Source organism: Anthonomus grandis, chromosome 17, assembly GCF_022605725.1.
Source record: "Anthonomus grandis grandis chromosome 17, icAntGran1.3, whole genome shotgun sequence".
NCBI lineage: Eukaryota > Metazoa > Arthropoda > Insecta > Coleoptera > Curculionidae > Anthonomus > Anthonomus grandis.
This window is the reverse complement of record NC_065562.1, coordinates 5,351,232-5,371,608: the sequence shown is the minus strand read 5'-3', so window position 1 is coordinate 5,371,608 and position 20,377 is coordinate 5,351,232. Positions and strand designations below refer to the sequence as shown.

General features: G+C 33.2%; 1 protein-coding gene across 3 annotated transcripts in view; it reads right to left on the bottom strand.

Moving 5' to 3' along the window:
- The window catches only part of LOC126746342 (DNA topoisomerase 2), a 229,390-nt gene that overhangs the window by 57,216 nt on the left and 151,797 nt on the right, over positions 1 to 20,377 (bottom strand). For all 3 annotated transcript variants that reach the window (XM_050454561.1, XM_050454562.1, XM_050454563.1), the window contains exons 16-17: positions 18,518 to 18,703; positions 725 to 984 (exon numbers count right to left, since the gene is read on the bottom strand). In XM_050454561.1, coding sequence (XP_050310518.1) covers positions 725 to 984; positions 18,518 to 18,703 — 446 coding nt within the window. The remainder of the gene's footprint in view (positions 1 to 724; positions 985 to 18,517; positions 18,704 to 20,377) is intronic.

Below are 20,377 nucleotides of genomic sequence, written 5' to 3'. Positions count from 1 at the left end.
ACTTTTTTGGGCTTACTCCTCCAATAACATGGTGGAAATCGGTTCCTGTATTGGATTCAGATTCGCCAGACAAAAATGCATATATAGATTTATCTGAACAGTTGCATACTGCAGTGGCATCTACAGCAGGGCTTGAAAGAATATTTTCATCTTTTGGTTTGGTTCAATCTGATTCAAGAAATCGCCTAGGAAACTAAAAAGCCAGTAAATTGGTCTCATGTTTAAGTACATGAATCAAAATGTAGCAAAAAAAACCAACCTTGAATGGACATGGGAACCAGTCATATCTGAAGATAATGTCACTCCCAACGTTATTGATATTGATGCCGATATCAATGTTAATAAATTTTATAAAAAAGTCTAATTATTGTTTTTTTTTTAATATTAAGGATTTGTTAAATAATGTTTGTTAAGTACCTAGTTAATATTGAATGTTTTGTTGGTGAATTGAATGTTTATTTGTAAATTATTAGCAATATGCAATTTTTATTAATAAAAAAAAACCTAATATTTTTGTATTATCATCACAAGCTGGCAACCATGTCACCATTCCACGTCACTCAAGGGATGTGACGTAAATTGTAAATTGTTTTGATTTTTCTATGAGTTTGGTTGTGTGCATATGTTTATATGAGCTTAAAAAGTTTTTATATAACCTATAGAAGTCCTGCTACTAAAATCTGTTACAGAAACCGTTAAGTTAAACTCTATTATATAAACTTACCGCAACCTTTTTCTTTATACTTTTTGCTTCCATCTCTTCTTTTCTCTCCTTCTCCTCAAGTTCATCCAGCTTTTCAACGAAAACCGCTAAGTCGTCTTGCCATAAATTTGAAGGCGATTTCATCTTTAACCGTTCCAACTCGGCGAGTTTTTCATCCCGCTGTCGCAGTAATTCGTTCTTTTTTTCTTCGGTTAACATCCACATGCTCATGCCCAGCAAGAAATCGAATTGCTTTTTCTCTGAGATGTTCTTAAGTACAGCTAAAAGACAGACAATAAGTATCAATAATTTTTCCAATCTATTTAGTACAATTTATGACGATCAATATTTTCTTATAAAATTTTTGTCTTAAAAAATAAAATTTATATATATATTTTTTTACTATTCAGGAAGCCATTTTGTAAATATGTTTTCCTTCAAATTATCTTATACTCTAACGATGGCGCAAGAATAGCATATATATTGACATATTTTTTGCTTTTCCGAAAAAAATTCAGAAAACAGCAAAAATTGCAAAATGCAAATCATGCAATGACACAGGGTGTCCCATTAAGATTGTTCCTCGGCTGTATCTCAGGCCCCAATAATCGTAGAGCGTTGAAAAAAAAATTAGTATAAAAGCGGCCCAAAAAAATAGTTGGAAAATGTTTTGAAGTTCATTGGTCAACCGCTAGAGGGCGTTCTAGCTACTTAAAAACTTTAAAGTCTATTTTTTCCAAAAAACCTTTAATAACTTGCACCCCAAAATATTATCGAAATAATCTACAAAGTATTCCCGACAAAAATGTTTTGACAACCATTTCTGTTAAATGTCAAATAAAGTGGTGGGAAGAGTTTCTATCTTAAATGAGAAAAATGGTAAGAAGTAGGCTTTGGCTGTACGGATTTCTTTAAAACAACTTTTATTTAAAAGCTCTTTTATTGCTTTATTCTACCAAAAAGATATTATTGGAAAATTTTCCCAACACCCGCTAGGGGGCGTCTACTTCTAACTTACGCTATTCGACTGATTATTTTAAGAAACTCAAATGCAACCATGTGTGTTTTTTTACGGTATTAAGAGCGGAGAACAAAGCTTAATAATTCAGTAAAAACCGCATTTTGATATCACGTCTCTAACTAAAGTTACAAAAAAAAATGTGTTCATTAGAAAGTGAAAACATCAAATATGGTCGTTAAGTTCTATTTACCAGCCGGGTTAAAAAAACTGGTGTCTAAATGAATCTTTGTGTAGAGAAACAATCTTGGTATACCAGCTTTTTAGAAATTCCGGAAGGTGGCGTTTATTTATACACTTCTTTATAAAGGAGTTTCAGCGGGAATAAATCTATTCAGTAAGGAAAAACTATGCATAGGAACGTTTTAAATTTTTGGACAACGTAGCAACAAATAATACCACATGATGTGCTAAAATAAGTTAAAAGAATAATATTGAAAAAAATACAGCAACATATTAGTTGTGTTCATAAAGAAACTAAAAATTAAAGTTTATATAAGACTATCGGTTAGCAGTTTATGCGAGTCTAAATAAATAGGTAATTAAATTATACCAATTTTAATAATAAGTTGGCTTTGCATTTGTTTAAAAAACAAAAAGACCGCTGACAACTCTGTGACAGCTGCTTAAAAGTTTTCGGTGGTCCTATAAATTTAGTTATTTATTTCGATCAGAGCTTATTCTTCAGTCTGTCTTTGCAAGAGTCGGTAAATGTTAAAATTTTTTATGAATGTTTTGAAAATGCTACTATAGCTGCAAGGCTGTATGCTCAACGTTTTCCTCAAAACCGGCGTCTGAGTAGAGGCATATGTCTTCGTTTGACCCGTCGTTTTCGGACAACAGGTAGTGTAGTCCATCCAACCTACCGTAGACAAGGTCGCAGGAGAACGGAGGAAAACATAATAAATTGTTTGGCCTATGTAGAATTTGATTTGATTAAGCATCAGAACTATTTCAGGCGATTTAGGCATACCTCCTTCTGTAGTTCACAGAATTTTGCAGGAACACAGGTATAACACAATTTTTCAAAAATAAGTGCCTAGATACTTACTTAATTTAATTTTTTTCGCACATAGATTTCATTCATTCCATATAGTACTCCACCAGGCATTAAATCTAGAAGACTATGACAGAAGACTAGATTATTGGCATTTGATGGAGAATATCTTGCTCGAAAATCCAAATTTTGTCAACGAAATTTTATAGACAGACGAAGCAACGTTCAATAGTGACGGAGGAGTTAACAGACATAATATGCACTATTGGTCTGAAACTAACCCTCGTTGGATGCGCGAGATCCAGCATCAGGGAAGGTGGAGTGTTAATGTCTGGTGCGGTGTAATAGGATCTCAGGTTATAGGTCCATTTTTATTTGATGAGAGCCTAACTGGAGAACGATATCTTGGATTTTTGAGAAATGATCATTGAGTCATTGTATTTTCTTCGATTCCTACCAATAGAGAAAATATGAAACAGCGAATAAGGGGCGCTATTCGGAGTTTACCAGCCGCAGAAATAGAGGCAGCCGTGGAATCAACCTGACGAAGAGTTCAAAATTGTATAGAACAAGGCGGACGACAATTCGAACACCTCGGCAGGCATTAGATTAGTGTAGGAATTAAAATAATATTATTTTTTATTCGATTTAAAAATTATTTTTAAAGTTCTCCGCTCTTAATACCGTAAAAAAACACACATGGTTGTATTTGAGTTTCTTAAAATAATCAGTAGAATAGCGTAAGTTAGAAGTAGACGCCCCCTAGCGGGTTTTAGGAAAATTTTCCAATAATATCTTTTTGGTAGAAAAATAAAGCAATAAAAGAGCTTTTAAATAAAAGTTGTTTTAAAAAAATCGGTGCAGCCAAAGCCTACTTACTACCATTTTTCTCATTTAAGATAGAAACTCTCCCCACCACTTTATTTGACAGAAATGGTTGTCAAAACATTTTTATCAGGAATACTTTGTAGATTATTTCGATAATATTTTGGGATGCAAGTTATACAAGGTTTTTTGGAAAAAATAGACTTTAAAGTTTTTAAGTAACTAGAACGCTCTCTAGCGGACCAATGAATGAATGGGCCTGAGATACAGCCGAGGAACATTCTTAATGGGACACCCTGTACATAGAAATCGGCCCGCTGTAAACTATTGACTTTAAATTTAAATCATTCATCAGATCAAAAAAAGGAATGTGCTGTTTGAAAGACAATTTAATATGCTTTAATGTGGTACTTCTTTAATATCATGTATATGCGGAAGTTTTTATGTGGTGAGTGTAACGAAAATAACAAATTTTATCAAATATTAAAATTATTGCGTTTGAAACTTAAATGTGTATATTATTCGTTTTTCATGGGCACAATAGTATTTAAGTGTGTTAGTTTAATGCACAATACACCACAAAAAGCCGTCCTTAAGGTATTGCCATAATAAATAAGTAAACAATGGCTTTATTTGTACTTTTAAATAGTGTACATAAGGCGAAGTCTAGCCAAAAGCTAATCTACTTAACCTATTTTAACAAATATAAGCAAAATCATTTTAGATAGCACAACAGAAAGAAAAATTAACATTTATAATTGTTCTGTTCTTGTCGTCACCCCAATTTCACTTTATTGATTAGTTTAATACTTAGTTTGATTTAATTCAGTTCTATAAGTTATATTCTTAAGTGCATTCAAAGTATCGCTTCTTGATGTTAATATTTTTTTGTTTTACATAATGAATGTTGAGATTTGCCTTATTTCCTCGCTTCTCCCTATAATATTTCCTTACTTGCTATTCTTTACTTTTACTGCAAACCTGGTACATAATACGTCACACGCAAGAACCGAAAAGACTGACGCGGGGAATCGAGGTGAAAAACACTCGGTACTAGACAGTCTTACTGTTAATAACCATTTTTACGACCAGTGTTCGCGCGACCTTCCGCAAAAACCTCCTGTGGTATTCTGACTGACCCCTAGGTAAGTCTTTTTACTTTTAATTTAATTCAATCATAATAAATAGAGGGTTTTTTGACATGGAATCAAACCCTGAGGCGTATATCCAATAGCAATTTTAAACCATTTATCCCCTCATGATGGACACCACTGTGTCCGAAACATGTAGGGAATTTTAAATAACTAAATGTTTAATAAATAAACGGAGGGAGACTGCAGGATTTTCATTTTACCTTAGCCTACGACTCCACTGCAAGTATATATGAACTATTTCTTCACAATTATATTTTAGTTTGCATACGATGGTTTTAAAGAATAGTATGACTTTTTACACATTAAAAACGTGTAACATCATCTAAAAGCAATCCAAGATTTTTTGCACATTTAACCATACTTAACTGATTAGTTCCCACAAAAACTTTAAACCGTCCAATGCAAATCTTTTTTTGTTCTTAGAAGTAAAGCACATAACACAACACTTTGAAGGAGTGAGTTTTAAACTATTTGGAGAGGAAAAGAAGGAAATTCTAGAAAGATCATCGTTTATTTTATTTGATGCCTCTAACACAGATTCAGCTTTAAAAGAATGATAAATTTGTGTATCATTTGCGAACCTCTGGATCTGGCAGTATTTTACAACTTTAAACAAATCCGACACATACATCAGAAATAAGAGAGGGCCCAAAACAGATCCCTGGGGTACTCCAGACGTTATAAATTTGGTATTTGAAAAAGTCTGATCTTCCGAGTCCATTTTTGTTTTTTCTCTAAAAAACATTTGAGAATCATTATAGACAGATGTCGTGCTATGTTGTTTTCTAAACCCAGATTGCTTATGTGGAATAATATTATTGGAGGTGAAAAGGTCATAAATTTGCGGCTGTATAAATTTTTCCAAAACTTTGCCGATGATCGGGATAATTGAAATTGGTCTAAGGTCGCAGAAATTAGTTGGACTATTAATTTTAGCCAAAGGTGTTAAGAGAGAAATTTTCCACATACCAGGGAAATACTCAGTTTCTAGGCAAGAGTTTAAAATATGAGTAATATGTAGAGATAGGTAGTAATATGATTTGAAATACAGTGTTGCAACATTGACTCTGATATTGATGCACCACAACCGTGTGTATTTGATTTTAGGTTTAAGACTAGTTTAGAAATTTCCTCAACTTGGGCTAATCGAAATGAAAAATTTAGATCATGCTTAAAACGCTTGTTCTGAAAATTAGCAACTTATGCCTTATTTTTTTCTTTTATAAAAAGCTGCACATTTGCCGTTATCCTACTCCGTGGATAAGGCTTAGTTGCCGCTGTAAAGGTTGCATGTCTATCCAATAATGAGCAACTATTACTAGTAAGATATTAAATTTTTTTGTCTAGATTATTGATATAGTACACTTATAAAAATAATTTTTATTAAAATGTTTAAAATTACGATATAGTTTCGTTGTTATCTCCCTACTCTGTGTCGCAATCTCGATATTAGAGAATATAGCTTGATGATCACTAATTAAATGAGCGTTAAGCACTGCCGTGCTTGTAACATTTAAGGCTTTATTAAAATAGATAACATCAATTAGTGTTTGTGCAATACCAACAATACGAGTAGGTTCATTTATTAACTGAATAAAATCATTGGACATTTAGATGCCCAAAATTAACATTTTTAACCTATAGCTTCCATATCAATTTACCAAAAATACCTAGCAGACCAAAACATGATAACAAAACCAAAGAAAAATAAATCAAAATAAGAAAAAATAGACAAAAAGAAGTTTATCACAGGTGCCTCTAAACCTCGCATATAAACATGTTTGCACATATAAAAACAAGCATATATATTTTATTAATTTTTCGAAAATGGACTTGTTGCTAGAGAAACGGATTCGTAGAGCGTAGTAGTTCGAAGAGTGTGCGAACGTTATCGAGACTGGATCCTTTCATAGGAACTTTGATATTTTATTAGAAGTTTACTGTGTCAACAACATTAAGAAATAATAATAATAATAATAATAACCGGCTTTTTAGTAAACTCAGCAAAGAGCAGCCAAGGCTGTTTGCTTAACCGAGCAAATAGGAATCAGCAATACATAACATTATAAATTGCATGGTATAAACAGTCCTAATTAGTAACAATAATTATGATAATGAGAACTTCACAAAATTCAATCCAAATAGAATTAAAGGTTCAAAAACCTAGTATAGAACTATATTTACCAAACATAAATTCTCAATGGCAGTTCGAGTATACTTTACTTTTGTACAGATTTCCCAATGACATATACGACCTTCGCAGGACCCTTGCTAATTGGTTGCGAAATCGTAACTTAGAATCAATAATAATGCCGAGATTCTTACATTCACTGAGGATCGGAATTGGAGTTTGGGATACATGAATAGCTAAATTATTCGTTGCCCACCTATGATCAGGACCAAATTTAGAACATTGAAAGGATAGAATTAGCATTGCCGTGAAACTATGGGCAATTTGTTTGCTTGCAACATCCCTGATGCAATGATGCCAAATGCTTTCGTAGAAATAGAAAAAAACTTTATAATATCATAACTTTGTCACTTATTTTGACAGGCGCAAAGCAATACTATTCCTCTTTAATAAAATATAAAGCATTTGTTTTTTCATTAAATATAATAATTCCATGAAAGATAATGATTCCACCAACACAAGTAATCTTTACCAGTGACGTCGTCAAGAAATATAAACATGATAAATATTTATTATTAATAGATTATGCTTTAAATTATAAACAATATTACTGCTTATGAAATCTTTATGCGTTTTTTAACGTACTTCATTAGAGTAAAGGTACTTATTTATTAAAAAGCATTTTTTTGGAAATTAAAAATTTTATAATTATTATAGATTTCTTAATAAGTTTTTATTATTATACGTTTATGACGACGGTTGTCCCTTGATATGTTGTTATGACAATATCATCCATCTATCTCATCATGACTTTGTAAGGCATCAGTTGTGGCTACACTTGGATGGTGCACTCACTCACTTCAGTGCAAATGTTAGGCAACATATTACATACCAATTTGGTAACAGATGGATTTGAAGGCTAGATTAGTTATTAAGTATAGCTTTTGTATACATATTTATTAAACTTTATACTGCATAGGTCCCACGGCCGCTTAGGTCACCGGATTTAACGCCTCGGGATTTCTTCTTGTGGAGAAGTGTTAAATCCGATAAAAGATAAAAGAATGCTCTATCAAAACGCGTTACTAGATACAGGGGGTTCCGTTAAAAAAAAATAGAGCAAAATTGAATTGATAATATATAAATATGAGAACAACAATTTTGATCGCTCTGTATAAAAAAAATACATTTTGGAATTTCGAAAGATAAAATGATATTAGCTAAAGACCACATAAATTAAAAAAAAAAAAAATTAAAAACGTCAGTGGTAAATACTACAATTTAAGTGATAGTGATTTTCGTGAAAATTTCTTTAAATTGTTAATAACAAGGCATGTCGCATTTTGAGGCGAAACAGTTTTAGAGTTAAAGAGAGAATCAAATAAGACTCCCATTTCCAAAATAAATATCGGCGATTTAATTTAAAAAAAATTCAAATTATGTATCAGGCTTTTTTCGGACACCCTGTATCCAAAACTAATTTTAAAAAGTGGTCGCTCTAACTCAATTAACATTCCCCCTATTAAAAGTTTTTTTCGAGCCGCAATCGAGTACCGCGATATTAAATGGACGCCCTGTATAAAGGTAGACCTAGTTAACATAACCCGCCAACTCCATTTTAGCCAATTACGTGGCAGCATTGCAAATTGGCGCGAAGGATTTCGCCGTTATGATTACATTTTATTTTTTTCTCCACTATTAAACGCTTTTAGAATTATTATAAGTTCATTATTTATTTTATTTATGACTGGAAATATTTGAGTTTTAGTTATGTATAATTTTTATTTAAATTGGCTATAAAGCATTAAAAAAAATGTAAGCGAAAAAACAAAAAGAAATTTTGCTAGTTAGATATTTGTCTATTGAATAGATATTTGTCTTAGATTTGAAATTGTTAATTTTGTTTTAAATATAAAGCTTGTGGACCACCAGAGGTACCTCAAATATGTGGCCAAAACTTGACATATTCCCTTTCCATACAAAATTTTATAAAACATCATCCAAGATTGACCAGGATTATTTTATATTAAAGCACACAAAGACACAAGTACCTAAACGAAGACGTTCTGTTGACAACTCTAGATAGCAAAAAAGAGATAGACTTAGTTCCCATTTGTAAGGCATTATTTTTGGGAATTCCTGATATTAAGAAAGATCGAGTGGATGGAGTAGTTAAAAGGTTTTTTGAACATGGTATGGATGGCCACAGAAAAAACAGAAAAGGTGAAAAAATCGTCGAGGTGCAATTCAAACATTTATGAATAGTCTTCGTTGCACCGAATCTCACAATTGTACAACTAATAACTCTTACCGTCTTTACATGCCACCCGAGTTAAATATAAAAAAATTTTACAAAATATATTCGGCCTCATTAAATAATAATTCGTTGTAAGTTAAAGAATCATTCTTTAGAAAAATTTTAGAATTTTGCACCAAATATAATATTGGTCTTGGTACACCTAAGACTGATGTCTGTTCTACTTGTCTTAAGTTAGGCGAAAAAATTAAGTCATTAACAGAAAATAAGTCTGAAAAATCAAGTCATGGCTAAAAAACGGCACACAAACTGAAGGTTAAAGCCTTTTTTGATTTTTTGCGTGATAGCGATCCAGAAATTCTTATAATTTCTTTTGACTCGAAAAAAGTTAACCATTCTTAAGCTTCCTGACCAACAAGCCTATTTATCTAGGTAATTTAATTTTTATAACTTTACTATGGTGGTTGGAAACTCCAAAGCAAGTTTAAGTACTAAAAATGTATTTTGCTATGCGTGGAATGAATTAGTTAGACCCAAAAGCTTCAACGAAATAGCTAGTCCCGTATTTCATCGTCTGACAAAATACAAATTTTGCGGGCCAAAAACACGTCGAACTTTTTGCAGATATGGTGGACAAAGTAAAAACACTACTCTTATTGGAAAGTGTATGAAATGGTTATTTTCACATGCCTCACCACATTTTGAAACAATCCAGGTGATATTTCCTATTGTTGGGCATAGCTATATTCCACCTGACCGAGTATTTGTAAACATTGAAAAGGACTCATCCTAAATCCTGAAGATTACATTAATATTATTAGAAATCACGAAACAGTTTTTAAATTGGCTGAAGAAGTAGTCGTCAGCCAATTTGCTGAAGAATTAGACTTTCCAGACAAAAACTCTCGTTTATGACTGAAAAAGTGCTGTTCAAACTATTATAAGGCCTCCTGGTATATTAAATTCAATAAATTTAATGCTATTAAAAGATTCGTGATGATGCATTTCAAAACAAAAAATATACAGGGTGTTCCGTTGATCATGTTACAAACTTCTAGGGCAGATAGAAAACGTCAAAAGAAAAACAAAAGTTCACATAAACATTGGTCCGGAAAAGCTTCCTCACGGAGCTAGAGCTCTTTGAAAATAACCTTTAAAAATTAGTTTTTTTTTAATAGCTCCAGAACTACTTTAGCTACCGCAACCAATTTTGGGAGGTAAATTACTGTTAGTACGTTTATTCTTTTGAACCTACTAAATAAAAAAAATATTTACCAGGGGTTTCAGAATCAGGGGGGTATTTGGAAAATTTAGGCCCATTTCTTTAAGACTTTAATTTCTGCCGGTTTGGGCATTAGATTATGATGTTCCTATGCTTTTTACATAAAAAAGGTGCTCTTAGTAAAAGTCGGTAAATGTTTGTCGGTTTGTGGAAATTGACTAAAACCAAACTAAGATACAGCACCTGAATTAATTATTTTAATAATAATAATAATGCTAATTCATTGCCACTGTCAGTATTTTTTAAATTTGTCACTGTCAGTATTTTTCACATGATATTAATTCCCTTTTTATTACGGTTAAGTAATATGGAAGATTACACTTTTGCTGAATACGCCGATATGCTTTTAATTTATGAGGAAGTTCGATGTAATGGTAGAGCTGCTTCTCGACTATATGGAGAGCGGTTTCCCGAAAGGCGAATCCCAGCTCACACACTTTTTGAAAGGGTCAATCAACGGCTCAGGGAGACTGGCCCCGTTAAAATAAAACGCCAAGATAATGGCGCGCAAAGGAACATTCGAATCTCGGATTTTGAGGAAGAAGTGCTTCAGCGATTTGAAGATAACCCATCAGTATGTACTCGAGCAGTAGCTGATGCGATGCATGTAAATCGTGTTAGGGTATGGAAAGTTGTTAATGAACAGCTTCTTCGGCCCTACCACCTGCAAAAGGTGCAATCATTAGGACCCAATGATTTTATGCCCCGCGTGAATTTTTGCCAGTGGTTTTTTGACCGGTGTACAGAAGAACCTCAATTTCCAAAATATGTCCTTTTTACCGACGAGGCTTTATTTACAAAAGAAGGCATTTTTAATTCTAAGAATAATCATGTGTGGAGTGAGGAAAACCCTTATGGTATTCATTTTAGGAGCTATCAACATAAGTGTTCGGTCAATATGTGGGCCGGCATTGTTGGAGAACGCTTAATTGGTCCAATTATGTTGCCTCCTCGTTTAACGGGAAATATTTATTTAAATTTTTTAAGAAATGTACTGCCAGAACTATTAGATGATCTGCCCCTAAATATACGATAGAACTTATGGCTACAACACGATGGAGCGCCAGCTCATTTTTCACTTATTGTCCGCGAGTTTATAAATGAAAATTTTGGAAGGCGCTGGATTGGCCGCGGAGGCCCTGTCACCTGGCCAGCGCACTCACCAGATTTGACACCCTTAGATTTTTTTCTTTGGGGGCGTATGAAAAGTCTCGTATATGAAACTCCAGTCGAGTCAGAAGAAGAATTTCTGCAGCTGCTGAAGTAATCCAAACCACGCCTGATATTTTTAACCACGTCAACCTGAATATGGTGCGTAGATACAATAAATGTATCGATCGTGGCGGCCGGCATTTTGAGCAACTAATATTTTAAGTTTATTTTTGTAATACCAATCTTTAATAAAATTTGTTTACGTTTCTAAAATTGTTAATTTGTTGGTTTTTTATTACTCTTAAAATCATTTAAACATTTTATGCCTCAAGGTAATTAAACTGACAGTTAATTAATTTGAGTACCAATTTAATAAAGTGGCTACCTTAACTTTTTTTAAACAATTATTTTTTATTTACGCCAGATTTTTTTTTAATTGTTTATTAATAATAATAATAGGTAATTCATTTTTGTATCTCATAACTTGCTTTTCGTCAATTTTCACAGAAACGGTGATATTTACCATTTACCGACTTTTACTAAGAGCACCTTTTTTATGTAAAAAGCATAGAAACATCATAATATAATGCCCAAACGGGCAGAAATTAAAGTCTTAAAGAAATGGGTCTAAATTTCTTTATTTATTTATTTCAATATACGGCAGAGCCAGTTTACAAAAACAAAATAGATAATACAAAATACTAGACAATATAGCAATATAAATACAATACTAGAATTACAAAAAAAATATATATATACCAAGATAAAACCTCTGAAAAAACAGTCATCAACAGGGCTAAAAACTTAGCACTATCCAAGGAACGTAGGTTAAAGTGTAAGATTATTTATTTTTGATTTGAATGACCGTAAGCCGCCGGAAAATGGATCCAAACTATTTTCATTAAAGAAACGCAAAGTCCTAGTCAGTGGAGAAAAAAACCCATAGTTGGCCGAATGAAAGGGTAAACGAAACATAGAAGAGTTGATCCTTCTTTGACAGGTGTTAAAAGGAATTGCTTCCAAGATGGTAGGACAATGATATAAACCATTTAAGATCTTATAAAACGTTAAAGCATCAGAATAATGCCGTCTGACCTCAAGATTAGGGATATTAAATTGGACACTGATAGCATTATAGTCGATGTAATAATTACGAAAAATATTAACTTCAGCTCTATAAGCATGAGATCTTAAGAATCTTCTTTGTACAGCCTCAAGGTGTTCAATATGAGAATCATAATAAGGGGAGCAAATTACAGACGCATACTCAAGCAAGGAACGTACCAAAGAGTAATAAAGTAATTTGAAACAATAAGGTGAAAGATGTACACTATTTCTAGTGATAAAACCAAGACTACGCATACTCCTGTTAATAATATCCAAAATGTGCGGCAAAAAAGTTAGCTTGGTATCAAAAAGAACACCTAAATCTTTAACTGTATCAACTGACTTGAGTTCGTTATTGTTGATTGTGTATTGATAATTAATAATTTTATTAGAACGACCAAACGAAATACATACACACTTCTTTACATTCAGTTCCAGACTATTGCTATTACACCACTCAGCAACACTATTTAAATCCAATTGAAGTAGCTCAGCATCAAGATATGACTCAATGGCTTTATACAGTTTAAAATCATCAGCAAAAGCAAGATGTTTTGAATGAACAATTACATCACTCAAATCTCTTATGAACAAGTTAAAAAAGACCGGTCCAATATGCGAACCTTGAGGCACGCCTGAAGATACTTTAATACCATTAGAAATATAATTACTTATCCTGACCAACTGTGTGCGACCAGTCAAAAAACTGTGACAAAACTCGACCAAAGTCCTACCAAGGCCCATAGCCCCAAACTTCTGAACCAGATGTTCATGACCAACCCTATCAAAGGCCTTCGAGAAGTCTGTGTACACACTATCGACTTGTACAGACCTCTCAAAAGCACCAATCAAATCATACTGGTAAGTCAACAGGTTAGTCACCGTAGATCTACCCTGACAAAAACCATGCTGATGATCACTAAGCAATCGCCTACAGTGCCACGAAAATCGCACAGAAAACAACCTGCCAAACAGTTTAGGAACTACAGACTGAATACACACACCTCTATAGTTACAAATATCAGTTCTATCCCCATTTTTATGAATTGGCGTTAAAAAGCTTACCTTCCAATAATCAGGAAATTTGCCTGATGTCAACAAAGATTGAAAAGGTGATGCAGAGGCTTACTCAGAGTGCACACACAGTTTTTAAGAAAAACAGATGGGATACCATCAGGGCCAAAAGAATGTTTGTTCGGAAGGCGTAAGATTTCATCAAATATGTCCAATAAAAAAAAAGAGATGCGATTTAAATCCAGACTGTAATCAAATTTATAGTCAGGAGCCTTGCGGACAGGTTGCCTGTATGTAGTTTCAAAATACCTAGCAAATGAGTTTACAATATCTTGACCATTACCAGCAACCTCGGCTTCCATATAGCATGCATATTGGGGTATGAATCAGACCTACGTAATCTATTGATGTGTTTCCAAAATGAAGAAGGATCATGAGAAATTTCAGTATTTAATCTTTCAATATATGACGTAAAACAATCATCACGAAGAGTTTTACATTTATTCCTCAAATTTGAAAAATTAACATAATCCATGGGATTCTTACTATTTTTGAATTTTGTGTGAGCAATCTTTTTTTGAATAACAAGATTCTGTAATTTTCTACTAAACCAAGTGGGAAAATTAGATGATTTAAAATGTTTAATTGGAACAAACATCTCAATAGCAAAATAGAGAGCAATGTAAAAAATATCAATGCATTTATTAATATCCTTCTGATTAAAAGCAGTATCCCAATTCATGCAAGCAAGGTAATTATTAATGGCAACAAAATCACAGTTTACAAAATCATAATAATAAACATCATACTTAAGACTAAAATCACATATAATAGGAATACTTATTTCATAAGCAGGATGGTGGTTTGATGCCGGTGATAAATTTTCAGTAGCATATATGACTTTAACATTTGACAAACTTGAGAAAAACAGATCAAGAAATGTACCAAACAAATTTGGCAAGCCATTCACCTGCTTAAGATTAAGATAGTTACATCAACTACATAGCACATTTGCAGATGTTATAGACTCAGCCGTCTCAACATGCAGTCTGTTCACAGAGTTCCTCTATACCGCATGTGGCAGATTAAAATCACCACAAAATAGAATATAACAACTAGTATGAACACTCACAAGATCCATGGATGTAGAGGCAAATTCCTCATAAATTGATAAAGGAGAAGCAGGAGGAATGTAGACAGCACCAAAAATGATATTCTTGTCACTGCATGATACAAGCACAAAGATGTGTTCCAGGGTCGAATCACTGGTCTGCAATAACCTGGCTTTAAAACATTTACGAACAGCAATCAAAGTGCCACCACCCCTTTGCCTCCCTGTATTTGTGTAACTTCAAACCTGACGGAAAATATTGAAGTCAGTGAACCTTAACTCCGAGTCTAGAAAATCTTCATTAAGCCAAGACTCATTACACCAAAATTACAACATCATATATGCAACTGTTGACAGCATTCCGCAGATCAGCTATTTTAGTTCGCAAACCACCTACATTATGAAAGTATACATTTGGTTTTTTGGAGTCTGCTTAATAACATTATTCCTCTTTTGTTGGACCACTTTAGGAATGCCATTAAAATATTGTATGCATAAGTTCTGTTCTGTACGTGAGCGCAAAGTAAGTTCTTCATAAGCATTTTTTACTTGCTTACGTTGAATAGGTGTTAGGTCAGCTTTTATTTTTATTTTAATTTGAAAATTATCAAGTGATTTACGATTTTTTAAAACAGAGGATGCCAGCTCACTATTAGGGAAAACCACTCTTAAAGGTCTCAATTTGTCTTTGTTCAATTTGCCTAGACGATAGGCTTTAAAAGTTGGACAGGTAATATTTAGTCTTAGAAAGCACTCAGTTACATACTTCTTGTCGTGATCTAAACGAACTTTAGATTCTTCGGCATTACTCTCAGGGACATCATAAAAAATAACATTCTTGGATTTAGAAGCTCTTTCGTGCATTTCCTCGTAAATCTCTGCAGGGGTCTGCTCAGCAGCCATGTTAGTCTTACTTACCCCCTGAGATTTTAATTGATCCAACTCATACTTAAGGTCTTGGACCTCAGATTTAAGCTCAGATACCACTGAGCCAAGGTCGCCTGTCTGAATAGCCTTAATTTCATCCAACAGACATGTCAGCTTAGTGTTCTGATCGTTAATAGCATTAAAAATATTTAATATGATCAAAACAACATCCGACATCTCAATATTCTGTTTGTTTACTAGACGATCTTGAATTTTCTCTCCTAACCTCGAAAAGTCGTCAGCTGTTTCAGCGAATTAATCCTGTGCACTGTTCGAAGCATACGGCTGCGAAACACGTTTACGGGCTGTAACGAAATCGCTGTTGGCGATCGCAGGCGACGGCAACAAGTCGGACTGATGACCAGACATTACGCGACCCGACAAAGATGCCTGCTGATCTTGAACCTGATCCGGGTCACTCAACAGATTGGATGGCGCCAACGATGCACGGCACCTAACCTTAACGGCGGCACATTTTTCACAACACCAATTGTGTGAACCAGTCTTCCTAGCTTGTGCGACAACTTTATTAAAACTGAAAACCGAAAGGCCCGTGCAGCCCCTATGGAACCAAGAATTACACAAACTACACTCAACTGAACTAGAGTTTGATGAAAACCCACGACGACATTTACAACAACTACTCACGTCGGCCATCTTGGTTTACCTTTTTACCTAAATTTACCAAATACCCCCCTGATTCTGAAGCCCCTGGTAAATATTTTTTTTTAGTAGGTTCAAAAGAATAAACGTACTAACAATAATTTACCTCCCAATATTGGTTGCGGTAGATAAGTAGTTCCGGAGCTATTAAAAAATAACTAGTTTTTAAAGGTTATTTTCAAAGAGCTCTAGCTCCCTGAGGAAGCTTTTTCGGACCCATGTTTATATGAACTTTTGTTTTTCTCTTGACGTTTTCTATCTGCCCTAGAAGTTTGTAACATGATCAACGGAACACCCTGTATATTAATTAAAGGCCAAGTAAATTACCGAGTTGATATGGGTCAATTCAAACTAGTCATATGAAAATTTCATAAAGTCATTAGTCATCATTAGTCAAATGAAAGTTTTGAAAGTCAAATATTACTTTCATAACGCCCAAGCAACTTCCATCCCAGGTGGTTGTTAAAAATGATTAAGTAATTGCAGGATCAAAGTTGACAGCAGGGCATTTCGGAGAAGAATAGCGAATGAATGAAGCCCTAAATTTTTTCTTAAACCTTGAGTTGCGAGAAAATAATTTAATAAAAGAAGACATCAAAGATGAAAATAATGATGCCTGTGAACCAACCATCGAGAGATCCCTTCCCTATCAATTTAGTGTGGCGGATCAACTAGCCTATTTTACTTTAATTTATAAGTAAAAATTTGTATTTTTGTAATATTTTGTTATATAAAATTAAAATGTTATTTTTCGAAGTTTAACTTAAAACTATTATTATTTGTGTTTCTATTTACAACCATTTTAAAAATATCTAAACATAAAAAGTTTAATTGCATTAGTTATTACTCAAAACCCGCTATATTCCATTTATTATTTTCAAAAACAGTTAAATCAAAATCTACTATCACCAACTTTTAAATATTAATTGCTATATTATAGACTCGGAGTAATTATGGTTATATTTTTTACAAACATGATTTCGGATGAACAACAAAAACATTAAACAGTACTTAGCAGGTCAACTAGCTATAAGGTCTGATGATGCTTTATTAGTGAAACAAGTAACCTGATTAACATATAAAAAGATATTTTGAGACTCAGGCTTTGAGTTTTAATTTTTTTCTCTAGTTACGTAGGTCTCTTGAAGATAATGGACGAGTTCTTTCAATAACAAAAACACGTAAAAAAAAGTTAAATATGTTCAACAATCGTATCTCAAGTTTTTTTTTATTTTCTGAAAAATGTGACAATTTGGAGTCAGCGGGTTTTGATTCTAGACCTCTCAAATGACTATAACTCAAAAGAATGAAAATAAATTTTTAGAGATTAGAGCCCATGGATTTGAAGATCAAGAGCTATCATTCTGTAAAATTGTATGAGGTTCCACTAAGGGCCAGTTCCATAAGGTTTCTGCAAAATTCTTTAGATGACGTTCACACATCTTTTAATCTACAGTCAAATAACATAACAAGCACAAATTAAAATAAACTTAGCTGGTATAAGTGATAAGTTGTGCAAATTGACAAGCGACAGTTCGACATGACCTAGTTTGCGCGAAAAAATTATGACGTAATGGTTAAATCGTTGTAAGAAAACCAGATAAGATACTCCCCAAAATATGGCACAGAATTAATTTATACCTGCTAATAAAATAATATTATTAATACATACATACGTGCTTATCAAGATACTTTGTAAAAATATTCAAAGAAACAAAACATTTTGGCACTGTGGTTTTATATCTTTTTCAAATACTATTTTATGATCAGAGATAAAAGAGTAAACAAGTTTTAAATTCAATTCTTACATTACACCGCTTATTAACACAAATGACATACCCCTACCATAAAAAATTCAGATCTGTATAAAAAAGCCGATAATACCTTTTTAAGATTTTTTTTTCAAAAAATAATCTACAATATAACTGTAGAAAATAAGGCCAAATTATTTAGTTTTCTCGAATATTTCTGAAAGTTTTGGCGTTTTAAAAAATTCTTTTCGACAAATTACCGCAGCATAAAGTAGTATTTCTTTTGATGCACTCATGATTTATTATATCAATTAAGATAGTAATGCTAAAGAAGCGCAATCATTTAGCGCTCTGATTTAAAAAAAACAGATATTTTTTTAACCAGAGTATAATAAATCATATATCTTTTTTATTTAATTTTATACCTATTGATCGTTCACTGGTTTCCGATGCGGCATCATCCTGTTCTTCTTCTTCGTCTCCTTCCTTCTCCTCTTCTTCATCGACTTCATTTTCCATTTTCCAAATAAGGACTGGATCGGGCCTGTAGCCCCTTTGTAGCAATTGCTTCACCACTTCCTTGGCTTTTTTATTTTCGATCTTTAAGGTACCTAAAAGACAAACCTTCGTTTTAGAAAACCATAGTGATAAAGTAGCTAACACAAACACAGCTCGAGTAAAGTAGATTTATACACAAATATAATGCGAACCAGCCGTAAGAAAATGAAATGTTGAATATCACTGAAAAACGAATAGAAAATGTCGTTCTAACCATAGTAACATTTGAAACATATACAGTGAACGACAACAATATAAAACAAATTTAATAATTTTTGGTTGCGTTTTTTTTTTAACAAAAATGTTGTATAAAGGGTGTCTCATGTAACCGTGGTCAATACCAACTTTTTTATTTTAAATGGAACACCCTGTATGTGATTACATTTTTTGATTCTACGAGCCCTAACAACTATATAATGGAACAAGTAGTCATTTTACGAATAAAATTTTAGTTTACCGCAATTCTTTTAATTTATTTTTTTTTATTTAAAAATAATAAATTAATAACATTTTTTATGTTTTAGAGAATTATTTTTAAGGTTTAATAAAATTTTGATGTTAAATAATATTTATTTAATTGTTTGATAATCAAAAAATGTTGACAACTAAATGTTGGAACATGGGTTGCTTTTGCTCAAATTTTTCCAATTTTATTAGCATGACGCGAAGATGGCTTTGAATAAACAAAAGTAAGTAGCGCGTCGTCAACAATAAAAATTTTGATGCGTCACTTGACCATTAATAATCAATTACTGTCATTTTTATTACGAGTAAAATACAATAATGGCTCGTGGAAAACCTACTGATCTAAAAGTGCGAGAAAATTATTATCCGGCAGTACTATAAAGGGAAAACAATGCGAGAAATCTCCAGTGAATTAAATGTTGCAACAATTATTATATTTAATATAATTAAAAAATATGGTGAAACTGCCAGGATTGGTGTTCGCAGCAAAAGTTCAGGACGTCCAAAAGTTGTTTCTCAAAGAAATGTAAGGAACTTGATTAAAATTTGTAAGTCGGGAAGAAGAAATACTCTACAAGAAGTAACTGCAAGGTGGAATAGAGAAAGTGGGATAAATGTTTCCATAGAATGCTGCCGCAAATATATCCACAAGAGCGGTCTTGGTTTTTATAAGGTATGTTCAATAGGCTATTCTGTGCTATATTATTTTCATTTTTCTAATTTTTTCGCCTAGGCCAAAGAAAAACCAATATTAACGGAGACTCAAAAAAGGAATCGTTACATTTGGGCCAAATCAAAACTCTCGTCGACCAAAGAAAATTGGAGCAAAGTTATTTATAGCGACGAAAGCAAATTCTATGTCTGTGTCGGAGATTATCGAAAGCGTGTGATTCGGGACGAAACAGAAGCGTTCCATAAGGATTGTCTTAAAAGGATTGTAAAGTTTCCACAGGGCATCATGGTGTGGGGTTGTATGTCAGCTAAAGGGTTGGGAACGTTACACTTTATTGATGGCATAGTAAATGCAGAAAAATATCAAGACATTCTCGAACATTCGCTTTTACCAAGTGCAGCAAATTTATATCCATCTGGAGATTTTATCTTTCGACAGGACGGTGCCTCATGTCATACTGCTGTCATACCAAAAAATGGATGGGGGAACATAATATGAAAGTTTTGTCACACCCCTCTAGCAGCCCGGATCTCAATCCATCCGAAACACTTTGGCACAAAATGAAGCAACGCCTAAGAAATAGTCCGCA